General features: G+C 37.0%; 1 protein-coding gene across 2 annotated transcripts in view; it reads left to right on the top strand.

Annotated features, from left to right (window-relative positions):
• The window catches only part of MRC1 (mannose receptor C-type 1), a 103,765-nt gene extending 85,290 nt beyond the window's left edge, over window positions 1-18,475 (top strand). For both annotated transcript variants that reach the window (XM_057732775.1, XM_057732777.1), the window contains 6 exons: window positions 2,004-2,169; window positions 3,019-3,168; window positions 13,547-13,660; window positions 14,183-14,347; window positions 15,475-15,516; window positions 17,543-18,475. In XM_057732775.1, the coding sequence (XP_057588758.1) occupies window positions 2,004-2,169; window positions 3,019-3,168; window positions 13,547-13,660; window positions 14,183-14,347; window positions 15,475-15,516; window positions 17,543-17,793 (888 nt within the window). In that variant the 3' untranslated portion in view covers window positions 17,794-18,475. The remainder of the gene's footprint in view (window positions 1-2,003; window positions 2,170-3,018; window positions 3,169-13,546; window positions 13,661-14,182; window positions 14,348-15,474; window positions 15,517-17,542) is intronic.
• Window positions 18,476-23,937: the final 5,462 nt, after the last annotated feature.

Here is a 23,937-nt window from a genome sequence, read left to right on the forward strand (position 1 = left end):
CATTCTAGAGTTGTTATCCGTTCTGAAGTTGTGTAGCTTCCATCCTTGTGTGAGAAATCTCATTGTGGGCAATTTCCATGTATTCCATAACAGAGAAGGAAGGCTGGCAGAGGATGGTGTAGAGTGAGGGATGAGGCAGAGAACTAAGAGTGGTGTTGGAGTTGCCAAAATTGTCCTAAAATTTTAGAGTCTTTTCTGATCCCATCAGATCTATCTATCCTCCATCTGTACCTCCATCCATCTAACTAGTCAATCAGCAAACTTCCTAGAACAATAAATAGAGATGTCAACAAGTAATTAAGAGAGAAAACAAGTGTCAGAGAGGTATATACAGAGTGCTGGGAGAGGAGAGAGAAGGGATCATTTGTGCCAGGGGAGAGGACAAAGAGGGCTTCTCAGAGAAAGTCAAACTTTATAGATGTGGTCTAGGATGGTTCTTGTAAGGAAGGAGTACCAAGAAGAAATAAAAGGAGATAAGGGGATAAAGCTGGAAAGTAGACTGGTGTCAGACTTTATAGAAATTCTTCTACTGTAATGCAGAGATTGACATTTACACTTCGTGCAATAAGTATTTCCTAAGCAGGTTAGTGAACATTTAAAAGTAAGTAGTTCCACAATGACTTCTGTGTTTAAACTTAAGAACGACATTTTTATGTCTATATTGAATCTATTTTTAGTAACTAACTCTCCTGAGAATTCATATATTTTCTTCTCACAAACATGGTGTCAATTCTCTTATGAGTTTAAAATAGGCTTTTATTTATTGTTAGGTTACATAGCTTTCCATTATCCCATATTTATAACTAAAACAATACTGTTATATTTATTACAACTATGGAGTTAATGATTTAGTCAGCATTATTTGGTTAAACATGGTAGAATACTATAAATTCTAACTTGAGGTAACACATGCTTTTGGTTTTGTCATTAAATCTTTGGTAATTGCCTTGGTAAAGTGAATAATGCAGTTAAAAAGGGGACAACTGTTTGGTTTAAAAATTCACTTATCGCTGATTAAAGTTACATATCATCTGTTGTGAGGCTTTACCTGTAAAATTTCTTTTAGACTATCAAAAGAATTTTATTGATAAGTAATCTTTTTGATGTTATCAATTAATTTGTATGTGGCCATAAATTTATTTGCCCAGCGAAATTTGATAAGCAGTATGCAAACTGAATTAAACAATTAGCTTTAAAAGATGCCATCATGATTCCTTATGGTTGAAAGATGACCTAACAGGAAGGCAAGAGAGCTAGCTCTTCTCTTACCCACCCATGTCTCCTTGCATAAGTCATTTGTCATTGGCCGTGTTTCAGTAGCCAAACGGTAAGAAGATTAGAAGAGATAAGTGTTTCTCTCAGGGGTCCCTGAGTTCAATGAAAATTACTTAATTTGTATTATTTCAATGATAATATAATAAGTATTTTATTTGTTCTGAAGATAAAACCCCTCTTTTGCACTGAAAGCCTGAAAATGAAGAGAGTTTTCTAGAACAAGACATAGGTTTTTAAGTCTGTGTTTTTCTTTTTATTTATTTGTTTATTTTTTAATTTTTTTGGGGGGGCGTACACCAAGTTCAGTCATCTGTTTTTTTTTTTTTTTGGGGGGGGTACACCAAGTTCAATCATCTGTTTTTATACACATATCCCTATATTCCCTCCCTTCCTTGACTCCCCCCCCCCCGAGTCCCCCCACCCTCCCCGCCCCAGTCCTCTAAGGCATCTTCCATCCTTGAGTTGAACACCCTTTGTCTGTGTTTTTCAAAATAGCTTCCAACGACATCTTCATGGGGATCTTTAGGAAGTATTTTTTTCTTAAGAAAGGCTGCATTTCCTGAATGTGAGTTGGTAGGAATAATTTATAATGTTCTTTTTATTCCCAAATGTTGGAGATTCTTTGTCAAATCACAGTCTTAAGTATACTTTTTACTCCCTGCTGGGTTCTTTTGGTATTTTCTAAACGAAGCCAGGCTCCATGATAATGGTTGTTTTTGTTCTCGCAGACCAGTAATGAGTATGTTTGGACCGATAAATGGAGGGTGAGGTACACTAATTGGGCTGCTGATGAGCCCAGACTGAAGTCTGCATGTGTTTATATGGATCTTGACGGCTACTGGAGGACAGCATATTGCAATGAAAGTTTTTATTTTCTCTGCAAAAGATCAGACGGTAATTGAATCCATAAAAGCAATCAAGGGATTTGAAATTTTCTCAATAAGCTAATACGAACCACCATTGACATTCTTAAACCATCACATGTTCTGGGGTACCTTAAGGATCAGATAAAACACATTCCTTCACCTAACCAAAGACTGACTTGGCAATAAACAAATGTACAAAGATCAAAATAACAGAGATAGAAAATTTTCTTCATTACTAGAGTTTGTTTCCTCTTGATACATTTCTGAATTTCTATTATTGGGATAATCCTCTGAAATCTATGCTGTCAGGAAATTATGATTACTTTTGATGTTGACAACACAGCTATACCAAAATAATTTTATCAGAATACACATAGATTCATCAGTCAGTGATATTACAGCGATGCAGTCCTAGAATACAGTCATAGAGTTGGACAGTGACAAAGTCCTAGAGTTCTACCTGTACTGTTTAGTTATAACATAGATGTCAGTCATAGCTAAGAAGGGTTTATAGGGGCGAGGATCCTAGAAAAGGAAGAGTGTCTAGAAGGAAGACTCCCTCCAAATTATTTTTGGTTGACCTTTTAGGGGAACTTATTAACATCTTTGTAGGTACCTGTAGAGCTACATTCTTAATTATGAATATGATTGATCGCCCTTATACCATAGAACCTTCTACTGAAATACATTTTAAATGAAAAAAAATAATAAAGTAAAAAGAATAGTCCAGAGTAGAAATGGTGGATCAAAATGATGACCGTTAGAGCTTCAAAAAAAATAATGACAGGTGATGAAAATTTCCTTAATTACCAGCATTATTCTATGTTCTAAAGACACTTCAGGTCTCACTTTATTTAAAATATCTTTTTATTAACAGAAATCCCTGCCACTGAACCCCCACAGCTGCCTGGTAGATGCCCCGAGTCAGAGCACACGGCGTGGATTCCTTTCCACGGTCACTGCTACTATATCGAGTCTTCATACACAAGGAACTGGGGCCAGGCTTCTCTGGAATGTCTTCGAATGGGTAAGTGCCGCATTGTCTGTCAGAAAATCCCACAGTCATCTCTTCTAGGTTACTGTGATACTAGTAACACTGTATATTAAACCTAAGGAAGGTAAAAGTACCTGTTTATTTGTCTTAATAATTTATATTGTAACAGCAAGGCCCCCCAAATGTAATTTCTAACATTGTAGCCTCAAAAGGTTAAAGAATCCTGGTAGAAAGCAATGACTTGATGAACAAGTCTTTCTGCCCTAATATTCTAGATTGTTGGGATTATTTTTCAGAGTGTTGTGTTCCCCCTTTATCACTGATCAGCTCAGGCTTCACAAGTGTCCAGGAACCATTTTGCTTTGCCATGAATAGAAAAGCATTTAGATGTGGTTATCTTTGTGAATAAATATGAAACAAAACTCAAGTAAACATGACAAAGATGGACAATTTTCCTCCTGAAATAAAAATGTCAAAGTGAACTTCTCAGGGTACATTAAAAAATCTACTTAATTAAATCCCACTGAATATTTTACTGCATTATTTTGTGACTAAATTTTGATTATGCTCTAAGTCAGAGCCCTTCATTCAATGGTGGCGAGTAAGGGGTACATGCTCATTTCCTTCAGGTTCATTCAAAAATCAGCCTGGAGTTTTCACGTCTTCTTTTTACTTTTATGGTTAGTTTTTTTCTTCAGTTTTATTGAGGTATCGTTGACATAACATTATAATACATTTAAAGTGTGGGAGGTGATGGTTTGATACACGTATTTGTTGGGAAAGGAGTCCTACTGACAAGTTAACACGACCATCACGTCACATATTTACCTTTTTTTTTTTTATGGTAGGAACACTTAAGTTCTAATCTCTTAGCAAATTTCAATTATACCATACAGTATTGTCAACTGTAGTCACTATATTCTACATTAGCTCCTAAGACCTTATTTATCACATAACTGAAAGTTTGTACCCTTTTACCAGCATCTCTCTATTTCTCCCACCCCTCAAGCCCTTCACCATCACTGTTCGTTTTCTTTTTCTGTGAGTTTGACTTTTATTTTTTAAATTCCACCTAAAAGTAATATCATGTAGTACTTGTCTGTCTCTCTCTGGCTTAATTCCTTAGAATAATGCCCTCCAGGTTAATCAATGCTGTTGCAAATGGCAGGATTTCCCTCCTTTTAAAGGCTGAATAATATTCCATTGTATATACATACTACATTTTTTTTTAATTTTTAATTTTTAATTTTTTACAATAAACTGCATATATTTAGAGTGTACAGTTTGGTATCCCAACCTTCCAATTTATTCCCCCCCCAACCCTCCCTGCTTTCCCCACTTGGTGTCCATATGTTTGTTCTCTACATCTGTGTCTCTATTTCTGCCTTGCAAACCAGTTGATTTGTATCATTTTTCTATAGTCCACATATATGTGTTAATATACGATATTTGTCTTTCTCTTTCTGACTCACTTCACTCTGTGTGACAGTTTCTATATCCGTCCATGTCTCTAAAAATATCCCAGTTTCATTGCTTTTTACAGCTGAGTAATATTCCATTGTATATATGTACCACATCTTCTTTATCCATTCATCTGTTGATGGACATTTAGGTTGCTTCCATGACCTGGCTATTGTAAACAGTGCTGCAATGAACATTGGGGTGCATGTGTCTTTTTGAATTATGGTGTTCTCTGGGTATATGTCCAGCAGTGGGATTGCTGGGTCATATGGTAGTTCTATTTTTAGTTTTGCAAGGAACCTCCATACTGTTCTCCATAGTGGCTGTATCAATTTACATTCCCACCAACAGTGCAAGAGGGTTCCCTTTTCTCCACACCCTCTCCAGCATTTACTCTTTGTAGATTTTCTGATGATGCCCATTCCAACCGATGTGAGGTGATACCTCATTGTAGTTTTGATTTGCATGTCTCTAATAATTAGTGATGTTGAGCAGCTTTTCATGTGCCTCTTGGCCATCCTATACATACTACATTTTCTTAATCATTCATCTGTTGATGGGTGCTGGGGTTGTTTTCACATCCTTGCTATTGTGAATAACGCTGCAGTGAACATGGAGCGCAGATATCTTTTTGAGACAGTGATTTCATTTCCTTTGGGTATATACCGAGAAGTGGGATTGCTGAACCACGTGGTAGTTTTATTTTTAACTTTTTGAGGAACCCCCACACTGTTTTCCAAAAGGACTGTACCAATCTACATTTACACTAACAGGGTTTCCTTTTCTCTTCATCCTCTGCATCATTTATTATCTCTTATCTTTTTAATAATAGCTAGCCTAAACAAGTGTGAGGCAATATCTCATTGTGGTTTTGATTTTCATTTCCCTGATGATTGGTGGTGTTCAACACCTTTTCATGTACTTCTTAGCCATTTGTAAGTCTTCTTTGGAAAAAATATCTCTTTGGGTCCTTTGCCCATTTTTTTAAATTGGGTTATTTGTTTTTTGCTATTGAGTTGTGTAAGTTCCTTGTATATTGTAGATATTAAACTTCTATTAGGTTGTGTTTTGCAAAAATTTTCTCCCATTCAGGAGGTTATATTTTCATTTTGCTGATGGTTTCCTTTGCTATGCAGAAGATTTTTGTCCCATTTGTTTATTTTTGCTTTATTTCCCTTTGCTGTTAGTATAAATACAAAAAATCATCACTAAGATTAGCATCAAGGAGCTTATTGCCTATGTTTTCTTATAGGATTTTTATGATTTCAGGTCTTTTTTTTTAAATTTATTGGCTGCATTGGGTCTTTGTTGCTGCACTTGGGCTTTCTCTAGTTGCAGAGAGCAAGGGCTACTCTTCATTTCAGTGTGCAGGCTTCTTACTGTGGTGGCTTCTCTTATTGTGGAGCATGGGCTCTAGGCACACGGGCTTCAGTAGTTGTGTCTCTTGGGCTCTAGAGCACAGGCTCAGTAGTTGTGGCGCACAGGTTTAGTTGCTCTGTGGCATGTGTGATCTTCCCAGACCAGGGATCAAACCTGTGTCCCCTGCATTGGCAGGTGGATTGTTAACCACTGCACAATCGGGGAAGTCCCATTCTGTATAGTGTTAGGTAGTGGACCAGTTGTATTCTATTGCATGTGGCTGTCTAGTTTTCTCAACACTATTTGCATGGAATAATTTTTCTATTCCCTTCACTTTAAGCCTATGTATGTCCTAAAGTTGGAATGAGTCTGTTATAGACAGCATATAGTTGGGTCTTTTTTTTTTTTTTTCTCTTTTTTAATCTATTAAGCCACTCTATGTTTTTTGATTGGAGAATTTAGTCCATTTATATTTATAGAAATTGTTGGTTTATATGCACTTAATATCTCCATTTTGTTAATTGTTTTCTGTCTGTCTTGACCTACCTTTGTTTCTTTCTTCCTCTCTGCTCACTTCCTTTGTGATTTTATGGTTTCTAAGTAGTATACTTAGATTCTTTTCCTTTTATTTTGTGTATCTACTGTAGGTTTTGTTGTGTGGTTATCAGGAAGCTTACATGAAACATAGTTATAAGAGTATATTTAAAGCTAACAACTTAACTTTGAATGTATGCAAACACTCTACATTTTTACATTCCCCCCACCTTTTCTGTTCTTGATGTCACAATTTACATCTTTTTATATTGTGTATACATTAACAAATTACTGTATTTATAGTTATTTTTAATACTTTTGTCTTTTAACCTTTATACTAGAGTTATAAGTGATTTACCTGCCAACATTATAATATCAGAATATTCTGGATTTTCCTATACATCTACCTTTACCATTGGGTTTTATATTTTCAAACATATTACTAGTTAGTATCCTTTCATTTCAGCTTGAAGAATTCCCCTTGACAGTTCTTATAAGGCTGGTCTGTTGGTGATGAACTCTTTCAGATTTTGTTTGGAAAACTCTTTATCTCTCATTTGATTCTGAATGATGGTTTTGCTAGGTAGAGTATTCTTCGTTGGAAGCTTTTATCTCTAAGCACTTTAAGTATATCTTCTCACTCCCTTCTGGCCTGCAAAGTTTCTGCTGAATAATTAGTTTTATCTTACAGGGGTTCCCTTGTATGTAACAAGTTGCTTTTCTTTTGCTGTTTTTAAGAATTTCTCTTTGTCTTTAATTTTTGACAATTTAATTATAATGTGTCTCACTGTTGATCTCTTTATATTCACTATATTTGGTACTCCTTATGCTTCCTGGATCTAGATGTCTGTTTCTTTCCCCCAGGTTAGGGAAATTATCAGCCATTAGTTCTTTGAAATTATCAGCCATTAGCTTTCTGCCCCCATCTCTCTCTCTTCTTCTTGAATTCCTATAATATGTATATTGATCCACTTGCTCTTGTCTCATAAGTCCTTTAAGCTAGCTTGATTTTTTGATTCTTTTTTTCTTTTTGCTCCCTTCTTTTTGACTGCTCTTTCTTTGACTTTACTGTTTCTTTCTCCCAGTTTTCTAGTCTGTTGTTGAGCACCTCTGTTCTTGCTTTGTTCATGCATTGCTTTTCTGACCTCATTGAGTATCTTTACAGCTGTTATCCCAAACTCTCTATTGGGTAAATAACTTATCTCTGTTTCATTAAAATCAGTTTGGAGATGTATGTCATTCTTTTGTTTAGAGCATATTTTGTTTTTTTCTTTATTTTCCTTGACTCTCTGTGTTGGTTTCTGCACATAAGATAAAAGAGACACCTCTTCCAATCTTGAGAATGGTCTTATGTAGGAGATGAACCTCATCAATCAACACAGCCCAAGCTCCTGTTTGTCACTCAAAACTTTGTGCTTATATAAACTGTCATCTTTATTTTTAGTGGCTCCCTGTGGTTGAGAGTGTGCCAATACCTGATGATATCCCAAAGGAGAGGGTCACAGTTAGCACATACATGCAGACTGATTAGAAGCTGGACCCTCAGGCAGCACCTGGGAAAGTGTGTAAACCAGGTGTGTGTCTAAGCTCCTTCCAGAGACCTGTTGGTGACCCGATTTTATCATTGCAGCAAGTCAGGGGAAGAAGGCAACAGAAGTGCCCACCAGCTCCCCCAAGAGGATCACAGCTAGCCCCTTGCTGCATGCAAATTAGCAGCTGGACCCCCCACCCCAAGGTAGCAAGTTGTAAAGTATGCAGTCAATCCCCTTCCAGGTAAAGACTGAGAGATGGGCATTTTTGTCTGTTCCTTCTTAGCTTAGCCATGACAGGTGTTTGGTGCCCATTAAGAATTGCTGCTGTTTTCTGTGGTCCTATGGGTCTCATGGCTACAAACCCCATTAGCTTCCAGAGTTAGGTGTTGGGGGTGCTATTCCTCAAGGGGGAGCCTTAAAATTTGGGGTGCTAGATGTGTGGTTGAAACCCTTCTCTCCTCAGGGAGAAGCTGGCAATTAGGGGCTCCCTCCTGATTATAAGGCACTATGCTGGGGGTGGGGTTTATGAAGAGTGTGTCTCAGACTTTCCTACTCATTTAGACATTTGTGTTTTCTCAATAGCCCTATATGTAGGAGTCACTGAGTTTCTGGATCTTACTGAGAAAATTGCTCCATGTGTAGTTATTCATTTGGTGTGTATGTGGGAGAAGGGAATTTCAGGAGCCTTCTATGTTGCCATTTTCGTTGCTCCCTGTGAGTTTTTACTTTCAATTCTGAGTCAGGAGAAGTCTACTTTGTCAGTTTTTGCTTCATGTAGTTTGAGACTTTATTTTTGTGTGCATATATGTCTATAATTGTTATATCTTCTTGATGAATTAAAACTTTAATCATTATAAAACATCCTTATTTGTCTCTAGTAAAAACTTTTGTCTAAAAGTTTATTGTCTAATATCACTCCAGGTCTTCGTTATTTACTGTTTGCATGGAATATCTCTTTCCATGCTTTTACTTTTAACCTGTTTATGCTTTCAAATCTCAAGTATGTATTTTGTAGATAACATATAGTTGTATTATTTTAAACTTTATTTTTATTTATTTTTATTTTTTATTCATTTTGCCAATCTCTTGTCTTTTGATTGGAGTACTCAGTCCATTTACATTTAGTGTAATTACTTATAAAGTAGGATTTATATCTGCCATTTTATTTATTTTATATTTGTCTTATAATTTTGGTTTCTCTTTTTCTCCATTTCGCCCTTCTTTTATGTTAAATAGATAATCTCTAGTGCACCATTTTAGTTTCCTTGTTATATCTTTTACTATATATCGCTTAGTCATTTTCTTAGTGGTTGCTATGGGGATGATAATTAACATCTAATATGCAACACAACAATCTAGTTCAAATCAATATAAATTTAATTTCAATAGAGTGCTAAATTTTGCTCTTATATAGCTCTTTTCCATCTACAGTCCTTTGTGTTATTATCATATAAATACATCTTTATACATTGTATGCCCATCAACACAGATTTATAAGTACTGTTTTGTGTAGTTGTCTTTAAATCATATAAGACTAAACAAAAGTATAAACAAAAAATAAATTTGTGCTGTCTTCTATTTTTACCTATGTAGTTTCCTTTACTGGTGCTCTTTATTTCTTCTTGTGGATTTAAATTGTTGTCAAGTGTCTTTTTATTTTGGCCTGAAGGACTTTCTTTAGTATTTCTTGTAGAGTAGATCTGCCTGTGACAAGTTCTCTCCATTTTTGTTTATCTAAGAATTTCTTAACTTTTCCTTTATTTTTTTTTTAACTTTTCCTTTATTTTTGAAGGACAGTTTTGCTGGATAGAAAGCTGGCCAACAACCGTTACTTTCTTTCAGCCTTTTGAATATGTCATCCTACTGCCTTCTGGTCTCTGTGGTTTCTGATGAGAAAGCAGTGTTATTTATGTTGAGAAGCTCTTGGACAGGATGAATCACTTCTCTCTTGTTACTTTTAAGATTTTCTGTCTTTGGATAATTTGATTATGATGTGGAGCTTCTTAAGATTATCTTACTTTGATATTGTTGAGCTTCCTGCATGTTTATATTAATAGTTTTCATGAATGTTGGGAAGCTTTTGGCCATTATTTCTCAAGTATTGGTTCTGCCTCTTTATCTCACTCCTCTCCTAGGACTCCCATTATGTGTATCTTGATATGATTATATCTCTGAGACTCTGTAAAATTTTCTTCTTTTTTTCCCCTCATTATTCAGACCGGGTAATCTCAAGTTTGTTGATTATTTCTTTTGCTTAATCAAGCTCACTGTTAGGCCTCTCCAGTGAAGTTTTCCTTTCAAATATTATACTTCTTAACTCCAGAATTTAATTTTTTAAAAAATAATTTCTATCTTTTTATTAATAGTCTCTGTTTGGTGAGCAATTGTCTCATACTTTCTTTCAGTTCTTTAGACATTTTTCCTTTAGTTCTTTAAACACCTTTAACATAGCTGATTTAAAAAGTCTTTGTCCAGTAAGTCAAAGATGTGGCTGTTTCAGGAACAGTTTGTATTGACTGCTTCTTTTCCTGGTATGGGTCTTACTTTCACATTTCTTTGCATTTCTTATAATTTTTTGTTGAAAAATGAATATTAAAAAAACAAGAAAATAGGCAACTCTGGAAATAAGTTTATTTCCACGCCACAAGATTTGTTTTTGTTGCAGTTTGCTTGTTTGCTTGTTTAGTAACTTTCCCTCATGAATTCTGTAGTTTGTATTCTTTTTCATGTGTGTTTACTGAAGTTTCTGCCTAGTTAGTTAAGTGGTCAGCTAATGATTGGGAACATATTTCCTTGGTGCCTAGAACCAGAAAGTTTCCCAGGTTTTACTGAGGGGTTCTATCTGAATGCATGCCTTCAACACTCATATAGGCAGTTAAAAACTCTGCCTTAGCCTTTGCTTCCTGCTTGTGCAGACACTCAAAGTCAGCCAGAGGTGATAGTGTTGGGACTTTTCAGATCTTTCATGGGCATGCACATAGTCCTGGGCATGTACACACCCCAGTGAGTGTCTGTGGCCTCTAGATTTCCAGGAATAGGTCAGTGCTTCTTAAAGCTCCCTATGGACATTCTACTCCATAGTTTTTACTTTTAGTTTTTTGGTTAGCTTGCTGTTCCCCTAAAGTGTTATCACTGCTTCAGGCAGCTCTGATGTTAAGTACTTGCCACTGTTAGTTTTTGACAAATACCCCCAAGGAAAAGGCTGTTTACATTGGATGAGCTCTGAGTCAGGTCAAATCAAGGCAAGCTTTGCCAGGTGAGGTTTTCCAGGGACCTGTCAGAGAGATCAAATAATGGAAATTCTTTGAGAATGTGACTTGGAAAGAGCCCCAATCCCATTCTGACTTTCCTAGTGTCTCCTTGGCTTCTGGTTTTCACTGTGATTTTGAGGCTGTTGGTATTTAAGGCAGTCACAGAGCTATTGATAAGGCTATGGGATTAGGACAAGTTAAAAACACCATGAAGCTTAGTTTTCTTACTGAGAGTCAATCATTTTCTTGAATAAATCTTCCTGGATTGTTACAAGCTGTTGGTTAACTTTCAGGGTTCTGAAAAAGTTGATTTTTGAAAAAATTGTTAGTGTTCTTATTGCTTTTGTAGAGGAGAGGACTTTCAGGGGTACTTATTCTGCCATTCCTTACGTTGTCACTTGAAACCTGCTTTTTTAAATTAAAGATGTTTTTCTTTTATGTTGCTGAGTATTTGTTTTTAAATTCTTGCAGTGACTATGTAGAAAGTTGGTTTTCAACTTTAAATAACTATTTTCCTGCAAATAAAATGAATGATTCACATTCATCAGAATATGTCACAAATATATTGAAATGGCTATTGTCTATGAAATGTATTTAATAATGGATTATGAAATTATGCAGTGAAAACGGTCATCAAGAGAACAATCCACGGGGCTTCCCTGGTAGCACAGTGGTTAAGAATCTGCCCGCCAATGCAGGGGACATGGGTTTGATCCCTGGTCTGGGAAGATCCCACATGCCGCAGACCAACTAAGCTCATGCACCACAACTACTGAGCCTGCACTCTAGAGCCCATGAGCCACAACTAATGAGCTCATGCTCCGCAACTACTGAAGGCCACATGCCTAGAGCCCATGCTCCACAACAAGAGAAGCCACTGCAATGAGAAGCCTGTGCACCACAATGAAGAGAGAACCCTCCCCACCACTCTCCGCAACTTCTGAAAGCCAGCACGCAGCAACAAAGACCCAATACAGCCAATAAATAAAAATAAATAAATAAATAAATTTTTTTAAAAAAGAGAATAATCCAGGACCCAGTAACATGGCATGCAGGCATATGGTTAAGTATAGGTCCTCAAAATTCAGATGCCTGGATCGTGCTGTAACTCTACCCTCCATTATCATTAGGATCTTGGCAAATTACTTACCCTCTGGACTTTAGGTTCTTTATCTGTAACATGGAGTAACAGTAGTACTAATTTAATAAGATTGTTGTAAAATTTTAGTGAGATCATGCTCGTAAAGCCCAAAGCAAAATGTCTGGCATAAACTACTTAAATTAATATTTTAAGTTATTATTTAAAATCCTATAATTTTACTATAAAATACAGTGCTGGCACTGACTTAATCTTTGGCTGGGTTGTCAATGCCATAGTCATCTAAGCAGTCTTTCTGTTTCTTCTCTTCTTTTTGTATAGTCCTATACATAACAGCTGGATTAATACACCTATAGTGCATTGCATCATTCTGCTGCCTGAAAAAGTGTTTTTTAATCACCACGTTACCCTAAATACCAGTCTCCTGCCATCTGCAGTGAGACCTAACCCAAGTCCTTTTTCACCCATTGACCAGATTCATCCTGCCAAACTGAGCTATCTATTAACACTATTCATTTACCCAATAATTGCCCTATCTATCTATCTATCTATCTATCTATCTACCTACCTACCTACCTACCTACCTATCTATTTTGTATTCTATTACTATAAACCATATATGGAGAATTCCATGCATCTGTGAGCCATCTCTGTTCCCGAAGAAGATCTATGCTTCCCTTTCTCTTTGTCTTTTCTCTTATTCTTTCCCTTCCTGGAATTATTTCCTGTCCTTTCTACTTGAAATGCTCCCTAATATCCTAAATTCTCTTTCCTCCATGCGCCCTTATGGTTGCTTCCCCTAAAACAAATACTCTTCCTGTTTGACATGTCAATAGCATATTATATTTATTTTCTCTTCTAATACATTTCTTTATACTCTCAACTCATTACTACCCACTGAACCATAGCCTTCTTAAACATTCTATGTCCTACTCATTTTTGTATATCCTGCAGGGAGTCGTTCAGTGCTTGTACACAAATGATGCTTAAAAAGATCATATTTTCAGAATGGAAACAAATTCCTAAAAAACAAATGTCCACTCTTTGAAATTCTTTTCCCTAAGTGGAGACAGTGGGATGATTTTTATTGCTCTTAATATCCATACCATCATTATAAAAATATTTTCAACTGCTTAAATATACTACTATCATATTTATTCCTTCGTACTTTGCAGGTTCCTCTCTGGTTACCATTGAAAGTGTTGCTGAATCGAGTTTCCTGACATATCGAGTTGAGCCACTTCAAAGCAAAACCAACTTTTGGATAGGATTGTACAGAAATGTTAAAGGTAATTTTTGCAGCATGATTACTGAATCACAAATATTTCAAAATGTTGTAGGTAGAACGTTTTCAGTTCTAGAAAGTCTCGCCTTAAGTAATGGTTAATTTGTGAAGAGTTTGAAAATTCAAACTCATATCTTCATTTGAGGTAATAACTGAAAATTTAAATGACTCACGTATTAGGCTATCTTGAAAGCTGCTAATTAAGGAATATCTACCGTGGCTAAGTTAAAGAGGTTTTAAAAAAGATTTTCTATCTTTTGCCAGGAAAAAACAATTAGAGGAGGAGAAGTTTACGTATTTATACTAATTAGGAATACATTTTCAACTAAAACTACAGGAGAAACACATTGTCAGTTTCCCTGTAATAATTAGTTACTATCATCTTGCCTATGAAAAGTTTGGTTGGAAACAACTATTGATTGTGGTATAAAATAACCTGCTTAGAAATTTTACATGAATACGTTGAATTTATTTTAAGGCAGATTATTTTTAACTTCTATTTTTATTGGCTTTCTCTGATAATCAGGAATGTGGTTGTGGGTAAACAACATCCCAGTGTCCTTTGTCAACTGGAAAACAGGAGATCCCTCTGGTGAAAGAAATGATTGTGTCGCTTTATATGCATCTTCTGGATTTTGGAGTAATATTCACTGTTCTTCCTACAAAGGATACATTTGTAAAAGACCAAAAAGTAAGTAAGAATTTGTCCTATGGTACATATGTTTCCAGGCTCCCGTTTCTTTCAAATATTAAGATGTCAGGTGTGGAATTATCAATATAATGCGATTACAGGTTCCTTGCAACCTCTCCCTCCTTATAAGTGAGAAATCCAGTCTGCCATGGTGATCAGTTGCTGTCTGCAGCTTCGAGTGAGAACAAAAACACTCTCTTTCTGCTTAACTGACATCATGATTTTGGTATATCAATGCATTTATAATGGGATATCCATGCATATGGATTTGTGAAGTTGCGAGAAGTTTGGAGAGCCAGGCTCATGGCATGAGAGAAAAAGGGGTGAAATACTTACCCTGGCCAAACCAGAAGTGGACGGTGGGGAGGAATGAGAATTTATTAATGAATAAATCATGTAAGACCAAATAAGTTTCCTTCTGAGATTGAATGGCAGGCCATATCAGGAGAGGGATTGGGGGAATTAATAGTATTATATGCCCATGGTGTGATACCCTCTGGCTTTCATAATATTTATGCCATTCTACCTCATGTAATATCTTTCCCAAGAGATAAAATTATTAATTAGACAACAGATTTAAATAAATGAATTGAATAAATTCTCATCCCCAGTAGATTTTATTTTATTAATTAATTTATGTAATTTATTTTATTTTAGAATTGCATAGTTCTTCATTCTTTGGATGCTCTAAGACACCACACCCTTTGGTGGAACCTTGGAATCTTATTTTATTTTTTATTCAAATGCCTTGTAATACCTTATGCTTCAGTAAGCCATTGTCAAAACTGCTAGCCTAGGGTACATTATTTATGGGTAGATTGGGTAGATTTTGAGGGTGAGTATCAGTGGCTGAAATGCAACTGGGGAGATCATATTTTCAGATTTTCCAGTGTATTCAAACTCACCATGCAGCTGCACGATGCTGTTATAGGATAGATAGATGTGCAGATTTTATTTATCTGTTATCTATCTATCATTTATCTATTTATTGTTTATCTATATCATATATCACCATAAATCAAACATGGATGATCTGATGTATTTGTAAACCAAATAATGCTCACTAGCTACATGCAATTATTATGGGTTTTTATAAGTATTTAATTATTTTCTTATTTTATAAACAGTTGTTGATGCTGAACCTACTCATACGTTAATTACAACAAAAGGTAAGGCCGTTATGAAATTTTAAGTTCCATGTTAGTAATACAGCAATACAGTTTGTTTTAAAAACAGTAATAATCCCTTCCTATACCCCCTGCACTCTCAGTCAAATTACTTGAGCTGCACTAGCCTTTGTCATTACAATATCGACCTTCCTTAAACGATGCTGTAGAAAAGCAGGCCTTGGAGTCAGGTTGGTGTTTTCATCATAGATCTTATTGAGGACGTTGATTGCTCTGTTACAGTTGCCCTGTGAGAACCCATGGAATCTTAGGAATCTCTGTGATTTCTTTCTTTTTTTTTTTTAAGCAATGTTTTAAATTTTAATTTTATGGACAGCTTGAATAAGGAACTGATCCTCTTTCACTCAGTTTGTTTGCTGCTAAAAAAAACTCAAAGTGAGATTTGTGGCATGCCTGCAGTCCCCTCATTAACTTCATAAGTGCTATTTGTTAACTAATTCTCATGTGTTCAAATGTCCACTACTCATTTTCTTTTTTCCTGAATTTTATCTCTTGCTTTTCACTGTCATCGTCATTGTTACTATTCCACTTATTTTCATATGATGTATGTGTAAGCAACCGTCAATTATTTTGAAACTGATATAAATATTTTAAAATATTATACTACTGGGACTTTCCCTGGAAGTCCAGTGGTTAAGACTTCACCTTCCTAATGCAGGGGGTGTGAGTTCGATCCCAAGACATAAAACAGAAACAATATTGTAACAAAATCAATAAAGACTTTAAAAATGGTCCACATCAAAAAAAATCTTAAAAAAATAAAGACCATTTTCCTTTTAAAAAACATATCTTATACTACTATAGGCACGAGGCTGTCTGGCACGAAACGTTGCCACCAATGAGAACACGTTTTCTGTTTATGTCTCCCACCCACACATTTAATGTCTTTTCTATCTTCAGTAAGCACTTTTGCATGGTGGTCGTAACTTTTGCAGTTTGAGGTGCGACCGTAAAACTAGCACAGCTTTCTTACTGTTTCACAATTTCGTAGATAGAAGCTCCGTTTTCACTGTAGATCTTAGCAACCTCAGCAGACTTTTCTTTCTTTCCTTACTAAGTTGAGAACTTTCACCTTTTCACTTAAAGGAAGCACTGTATGGCTTCTCTTTGGCATATTGGAATTGCCAGCATCACGACTCTTGGGTTTTGGGGCCGATTTATTTATTTATTTATTTATTATTTATTTATTTATTTATTATTTATTTATTTATGCCCTTTGTTGGAATATAATTGCTTTACACTGTTGTGCCAGTTTTTGCTGTACAACAAAGTGAACCAGCTGCATCTACACATATATCCCCATATCCCCTCTCTCCCACAACTGCTTCCCACCTTCCCTATCCCAGCCCTCTAAGTCATCACCCATCACCCATCATGGAGTTGATCTCCCTGTGTTATGCAGCAGCCTCCCACTAGCTATCTGTTTTACATTTGGTAGTGTATATATGTCAATGCGACTATCTCACTTCGTCCCAGCTTCCCCTTCGCCCCCAACCCTGTGTCCTCAAGTCCGTTCTCTACATCTGTATCTTTATTCTTGCCCTGTCACTGGGTTCATCAGTACCATTTTTTTAGATTCCATATATATGAGTTAGCATATGGTATTTGTTTTTCTCTTTCTGGCTTACTTCGCTCTGTATGACAGACTCTAGGTCCATCCACCTCACTACAAATAACTCAGTTTCATTCCTGGGGTCATTATTAAATAAAATAAAGGTCACATGAATACACACACAACACACAAAATAAAATAAGATAAAATATTATACTAGCTCAGGGCTACATAGATACATGAAATATTCTTGCAGTTGAACAATCATCTTAACATTTAAAATAATCTTCTGTGCCACACAGTCTTCTGTTTTTATGTCCTGCATTCTGTTTGGCAAATGTCACTGGAAAGAAAATTCATGAATTTTTGTTTTTCCAAGAAGTTGTATTGTTCTCCATAGCATTCTACTCTCTGCCTCCTCTTAACCTTTTTCCTAATATGTTTATTTATTTATAGCTGACCCAAGGAAGATGGACCCTTCCAAACCATCGTCCAGCGTGGCAGGAGTAGTAGTTATTGTGGTCCTCCTGATTGTAACAGGTGCTGGCTTCGCTGCGTATTTCTTTTATAAGAAAAGACGTGAGCATCTCCCTCGAGAGGACACTTTTGAGAACACTCTCTATTTTAACAGTGGATCAGCTCCGGGAACTAGTGATACAAAAGATCTCATGGGCAACATCGAGCAGAATGAACATATGGTCATCTAGTGTCATGGTGTGATTTATGCATATTTGAATTTCATAAGATTATAACTAAAATGGTAAAGTCTTTCATTCAATATGATTATTTCCTTTCAAATTAGTACTGTATTACACTGGTCTGTCCTTTTCCTTTGCCTCATGAAGGAAAAAATTGTTCATTTTCTAGCCTGGCAAGATATTTTCACAAAAGAGGGATAGTAACATTGACTACTATGTTTGAAAAGATCTTAGGTGAATACACAGCATTGATAAGTAGCTAGTGTCAGCTGCATACAGATTACAAGAACCTCAGAAACAACCAAGCTTCCTGAAATCATTTAAGAAGCTCCCAAAGAACTGTTACCCGTTGACTAGTTATTTAGTAATTAGAAGACCATTTTGAAAGCCAAGTACAAATAACCTCAGGTGACACAAAAATTTGGTCAACTTTTTTTTTCTTATACCAATCTTGATTTTTACTCTAATGATTTAGAATTGTATTTGTACATGTGCAGAAAGAATAAGGCAGCTGAGAATCTTGTTTGCCCCGAGCAGGATTTTCCAGGCTGAATATTGCAAATGTATTCTTTGTACTGTTTTATACATATCAAGAATGCAAAGATGTGAAATAAAAATGTAAATTTGCATAACTGGATGTACTTAGATAATGTGAAATAAACATGAAAGACAAGGTCTATTTTTAATAGATTTATATTTTGGTGATCTTGGTAAGTGTAAATTTTCTTTTAACTGTGATATATTTGTCCACTTACTTTACACTTCACTTTACTCTGAAAATAAATGATATTATTAGCAGAGGAATTCTTTAAGCTCTTCATCTGCTTGGAAAAGATAGATTGCTAAAACACTGTGCATAAAATGAAGTTTTTACCATAACGACTTGGCCAGTTTTCCTGGATCTTTCCCCTGTAACAGTGACTTATCTCAGAATTCAACAATCAAAGGCACTGCTATTGGGAATTATGTCTCTAAATATCGTTCCCTCACTTTACCAATTCCTTTTTGCTTAAAAAGTTTTGCCTTAGATAAAGCTTTATGTATATTGTGAAATATATGGGAGGTGTCACATCTTACACAAGTACCATGTCCCCAGCTCATCCTTGCCTTTCCCAAGGGTTTCTCATGGGCAGAAATTCCTTACCCAAGGTCCCTAAACAGGACTCCTTAGATGGCATCAAGGGGTCTATGCAGGCCCCCAAATTGTATGCAAAATGTCTCTATTTGTGTTTATGCTTTTTTTTTCTGGGAAGAAAATAGCTAGATTATCAAGAAAGTCCATAATTAAAAAAACAAAACTAAGCAGCATATTGGGTAGCAGGTAAGATGAGGTTTGCGATGCCCCGACTTAGATAGGTGACAGGTAGAAAGGAATAGGATGACAGAGCTGGGCAGTTGTGGGGAAGCTTGCTGAAAGCAAACAACTCTCATGCCTCACGTGATAGGAAACAGATTGCTTTTTTTTTCTTGGTAAGAACGAAGCATGTTCCATGAGAGGAAGTGCCAATAGAAACAATGGCCACGATGTCAGAGGAGTATGTGGTTAATTATACTGAAAAAAATCTCCTTACATATATATATTGAATATTTTTCTTTCAAGATACAAGAGAGAATTAGAAATATGGAAGAGGAGAAATATATGAGTGTGAATGATTAACAAATTCTTTACACAAGTCATTTTCATTATAACAGAGCTGCGTTTTCACAGAAAATATTTTGGATTTCAAACAACATATATCTCAGACTTAAATGTCTTATCCTTTCAAGAAGCTGTCTGTATTTGGCAGGGTGCTGAGTTTTATACTTCACACCTTCACATTATCCACTCAAACATGCAATCAAATAGATAAGTCATCTACATCTATATACGTACCCAAACTCAGTAGTAAGATATTAAGCATTTTTGGGGGGGTAGAGGGGAAGTTTTATAGAGTGGAGAAGAGCAGTTTTTGTTTCGTTTGCTTTTTGCATTTATTTTTGGTTTTGGTTGTTGTAGTCGATTTGTTTTTGTTTTTTAACCAGAAATTCTTTTGGGGGATTAAATGTTTAAGTTCGGTCTTCAGTGGCTTTGCACTTATTTTCATCAGAATTCAGCAGCCAGAAGAGTCGTAAGGATATTTTTTTCCCAGTTGAACTCACAGCATTGTGAATAGTCTGTAACTTGAACTCTAAAAATAATGATGATATCTCTAGAGACTGGTAATCTCTTGTTGCTTCCATTTTCAGTGTTTACTCAGGCATCTGTTTGTACATTTACCCATGAGTTCATCACATATTCTGTGAGCATCTAATATATATGCCAGGCGTTGAGCTAGGTCCTGGAGGTTCAAATATGGGTGAGAAGCATTGCTTGTCCACAAGAAGTGCACAGTCTAGTGGAGGTCCATACATTTTTTACACTCTGGAAATTGAAAGAATCTCTCTAGACTGGCTTCTGGCTTCATATATTTCATTGTTTCTCCTCTAATTGCAAGTTACTGTGTATATTACCCTACACTTATCTTGCTCTATAAACCCTGGTCCCCAGCCTTTCAATCAAGGCTGGATAATTTGGCATAGTGGATCAGGTATATTACTAGAAGCTATTTGTGAGGTGACTTTTTGGTGTGCCAATTTTACTAGGCGGAACTATAGTACTCAGTTAATCAAACAGGAATCAAGGAGCTCTGTGAAAGGATTTTGCAGAAGGAATTAAAATCCCTAATCAATGGACTTTAAATGAGGGAGATTATTCTGGGTGGGCCTGACTTAATCAGTTAAAGGGTCTTAAAATGGGGCTTCAGTGTTTTTTTGTTTTGGTTTGGTTTGGTTCTTTTGGTGGGGCAGAGAGACTACTGCTGTAGCTAACAGCTTTGGCCCATAAGGTTCCAGCTTGCTCCCGACCTTCCCTTTCTGAGGGCCTACCCTTTGGATTTGCTAGGCCAGTCTGGCACAATTATATAAGGCCAATTTCTTGTAGTTTCTCTACATACATCTTCCTGCCTCTATCTATCTATCATCTATCTATCATCATCTATCATCTCTCTCTCTCTCTTATCTATCATCTATCAGTTACCTATCATCAATCTATCTATGTTACTATTTTCTACTGGTTCTATTTCTCTGAATCCTGACTAATATGCCATTCTTATACTGATACCACTAGTTATATGATTTGTAAACATATTATTCCACTAAACCTAAACTACGTGTATTCCAAATTCAATGTCCATTTACCGTGATTTGCTCTTTTTAAAATTATTCTTTTGCCGAGACCAGCTCGGCGACTCGAGGTGAGTGACGGGTGCCGCAAGCTTGAAGAAGACACAGACACAGACTGAAGAGAAAAGTGGGACCTGGGGGTCTCAAGACCTCTCGGATCAAGAGCCCTGCTGACTCATCCCAGGTTGCTTTTATTGAGTTCGTGGGCTAACATTCTCAGGTTACACCCATAAACAATCAAAGGCCTCACATGACTGAGGCAATTACCTTTGTTTGCTTCCTGGGTCCGAGTTGAGCAGGTGTGGATCTGAGCTGGGCGTGGAGAGCAAAACAGCCCTGGGGGCAGGAGACCTCTCTCAGATATTAGGGGTCTGTTCCCCACCCCTGTTGGCCCCTCTGCGACTGTGCCTGTCTTAGGTTGTTCCTCCCTTGAGGAATCTTACCCATCTCTGGCTAACCAGTCATCCTCCAGGGCCAAACAGGGTGATATAAGGAAGGCTCTATGCCCCACCCCTGTTGGCCCCTATGCGGCTGTGCCTGTCTTAGGTTGTTCCTCTGAGGAATCTTACCCGTCTTTGGCTAACCAGCCATCCTTCAGGGCCAAACAGGGTGATATTAGTCTCCACGCCCCACACCCTCAGCTCCTCCACTGCTCAAGCAGGACATTCTGAATCCCATCGCTCGGCCCACATACTTTAACATTTTCAAGGTTTCAGAAAGGCTACTGAATGTCTTCCCACATTCTTTAAATGGAAATATAGTTGATTTACACTGTTGTGTTCATTTCTGCCATGCAGCAAAGTGATTCAGTTATACATATATCTACATTCTTTTTTTACATTCTTTTCCATTATGGTCTATCACAGACTATTGAATATAGCTCCCTGTGCTGCCCAGTAGGACCTTGTTTATCCATTCTCTATATAATAGTTTGCATCTGCTCACCCCAGGTGGGAGAGGGATGGAGTAGGAGTCTGGGGTTACCCTGATTCTTAGAATTGCTCATGGCCACCTGAGCAGGACTCAACACAAGAGGAAGTCTGACAGAAGAGTAGTTGAAGTGGAGAGTCTGAAACAATTCTGGTTAAAATATCTTATTTCTGCAGGTTTTATTTAAGAAACATGACCACGTGAAAACCCTTCCGGGGCCCTGCCCAGGGGTTTGGAAGGGACCCATGCAAGTGAGGGCCCCCAAAGCTTAAGCTTCACTCACTGACCTATGGAACCACACTGAGTGTCAGGAACAGCTGCTGAGAGGTGGCATCTGAGTGGAGACTGAGCAGAGTCTGACAGGATGATAGAAAGTATCTCGGCAGATGAGGAAGGAAGGTAGGAATGGATGCCAGACAGAGGGAAAACTTGAGCAAAGCCCCTGAGATGAGAAACAGCTGGTTGACTTTAGGGAGGAAAGTGAGAGGCACATGGCAGGGGCCGGAGTTCAGGAATCAGCTCAGATACTGACAGGAAGTCATCTTCTGTTTGGTCCTCTCTCCACTTGGCCTGCATTCAGAGCATCCTGATGGCATGTCAGCCTCTGCCCGCTTGACCTGACCAAGGAGACCACGTCTAACTACTTCTTTGCCTTAAAACACACAGAGTCAAAGCTGCATGTGTGAGCTGGCTTAGTTTAGAGAGGCCCTCGGAAATAACACTCTTTTTTACTGAGACACTGGAACTGGGAGCCATTGTTACTCTAGTAAACTAGGTTCATAGATCCCCGCTCTCCCCGAGACTTGGGTCATTTAACTATGGGATGCATACAACAATTGCTGGCTTGTCTCCATAACAAAATTGGAAGTAGAGAATCCTCTCTTAATTTAGAAACTTTTGTATTATTGAGAATATAAAGCACCTATATTGCTGAGAATTTATCTTCTGCTAATAACTCATGGAAAACCTACTGCATTGGCTGTGAATGGGTGTCTCCACACTGGTTGTACTCTGTAATCACCAGACCCATGATACTAGAATCTGGGAGTGGCACTCAGGCCTTGGCTTGACTAGCAAAACAGAACAGAACAGGACAGAACAGAGCAAACAGATAAGAAATTCCTCGGGTGATTTCATGAACTTGGTAATGAAAAAAAGGATGTTAAATAGTACTTCTGAGAAGGTTAATTATTGAGGATTCCCTATTAGGTCAAAATTCTTGAGAACATGAATACAGTAATGTGACTCACAGTTATGGGAGAACAGTTGGTGAATTTTCTGATGTAGAACAGCTACCCTTAATATAATTTTACTTTTTAAATTTGCTTTTTAATTTTTACCAGAGAGGACAAATAGTAACATTATAATTTGTTTCTTCATACTTCTGGTTTTTCTTATTGTGTCCAACTATCAAACAAGAAAATTTCCTTAAAACATTGTTTTGGACTTTAGATGTTATCATAAAAATGTTTCAGAAGATTCTCCCACTGGAAACGTTGCCCAAACCTCTCAGCAACATACCAGGAACACATATTTGGGTATTAGCATTTCTTTAGCATTCTGTAAAATAATGTTTTTCATTTAGAAGGGACCCATGAGAGGCAACTTCTTTCAACAAAAGGTGACACTGACATTGGAAAGGCTCTCTGCATTGGCTCAGGGTCCTGGCTACGCTGTGGGGGCTCTAAAATATTAAATTTATTTGTGGCAGGTCTGCACGATTAGGTTTGGCAAAAAAAAAATTGATCTCATTCAACTCACTTTGCGGGTTGAGTAAACCTTTCTCCCTTCGGGTCTGGTTACAGCTCATGTACATACAGTTCTCTAGAATTTTTCAAGAAACCTACAAAGCTACCATGCTCTTGTTTCTGTTGACTTAATTTTTTTTTCTTTAAGGGCAAGAAAGTTCAAGACTCTCTGGGCTTGGTCCCGATTCAGGGTTTTGGCAGGGGTTCTCAAACTTCGATGGTGATGAGGGTCCCATGGAGAGCTTCTTCGAAATACAGATTCCTCTGGTCCCAT

This window comes from Hippopotamus amphibius, chromosome 4 (genome assembly GCF_030028045.1).
Source record: "Hippopotamus amphibius kiboko isolate mHipAmp2 chromosome 4, mHipAmp2.hap2, whole genome shotgun sequence".
NCBI lineage: Eukaryota > Metazoa > Chordata > Mammalia > Artiodactyla > Hippopotamidae > Hippopotamus > Hippopotamus amphibius.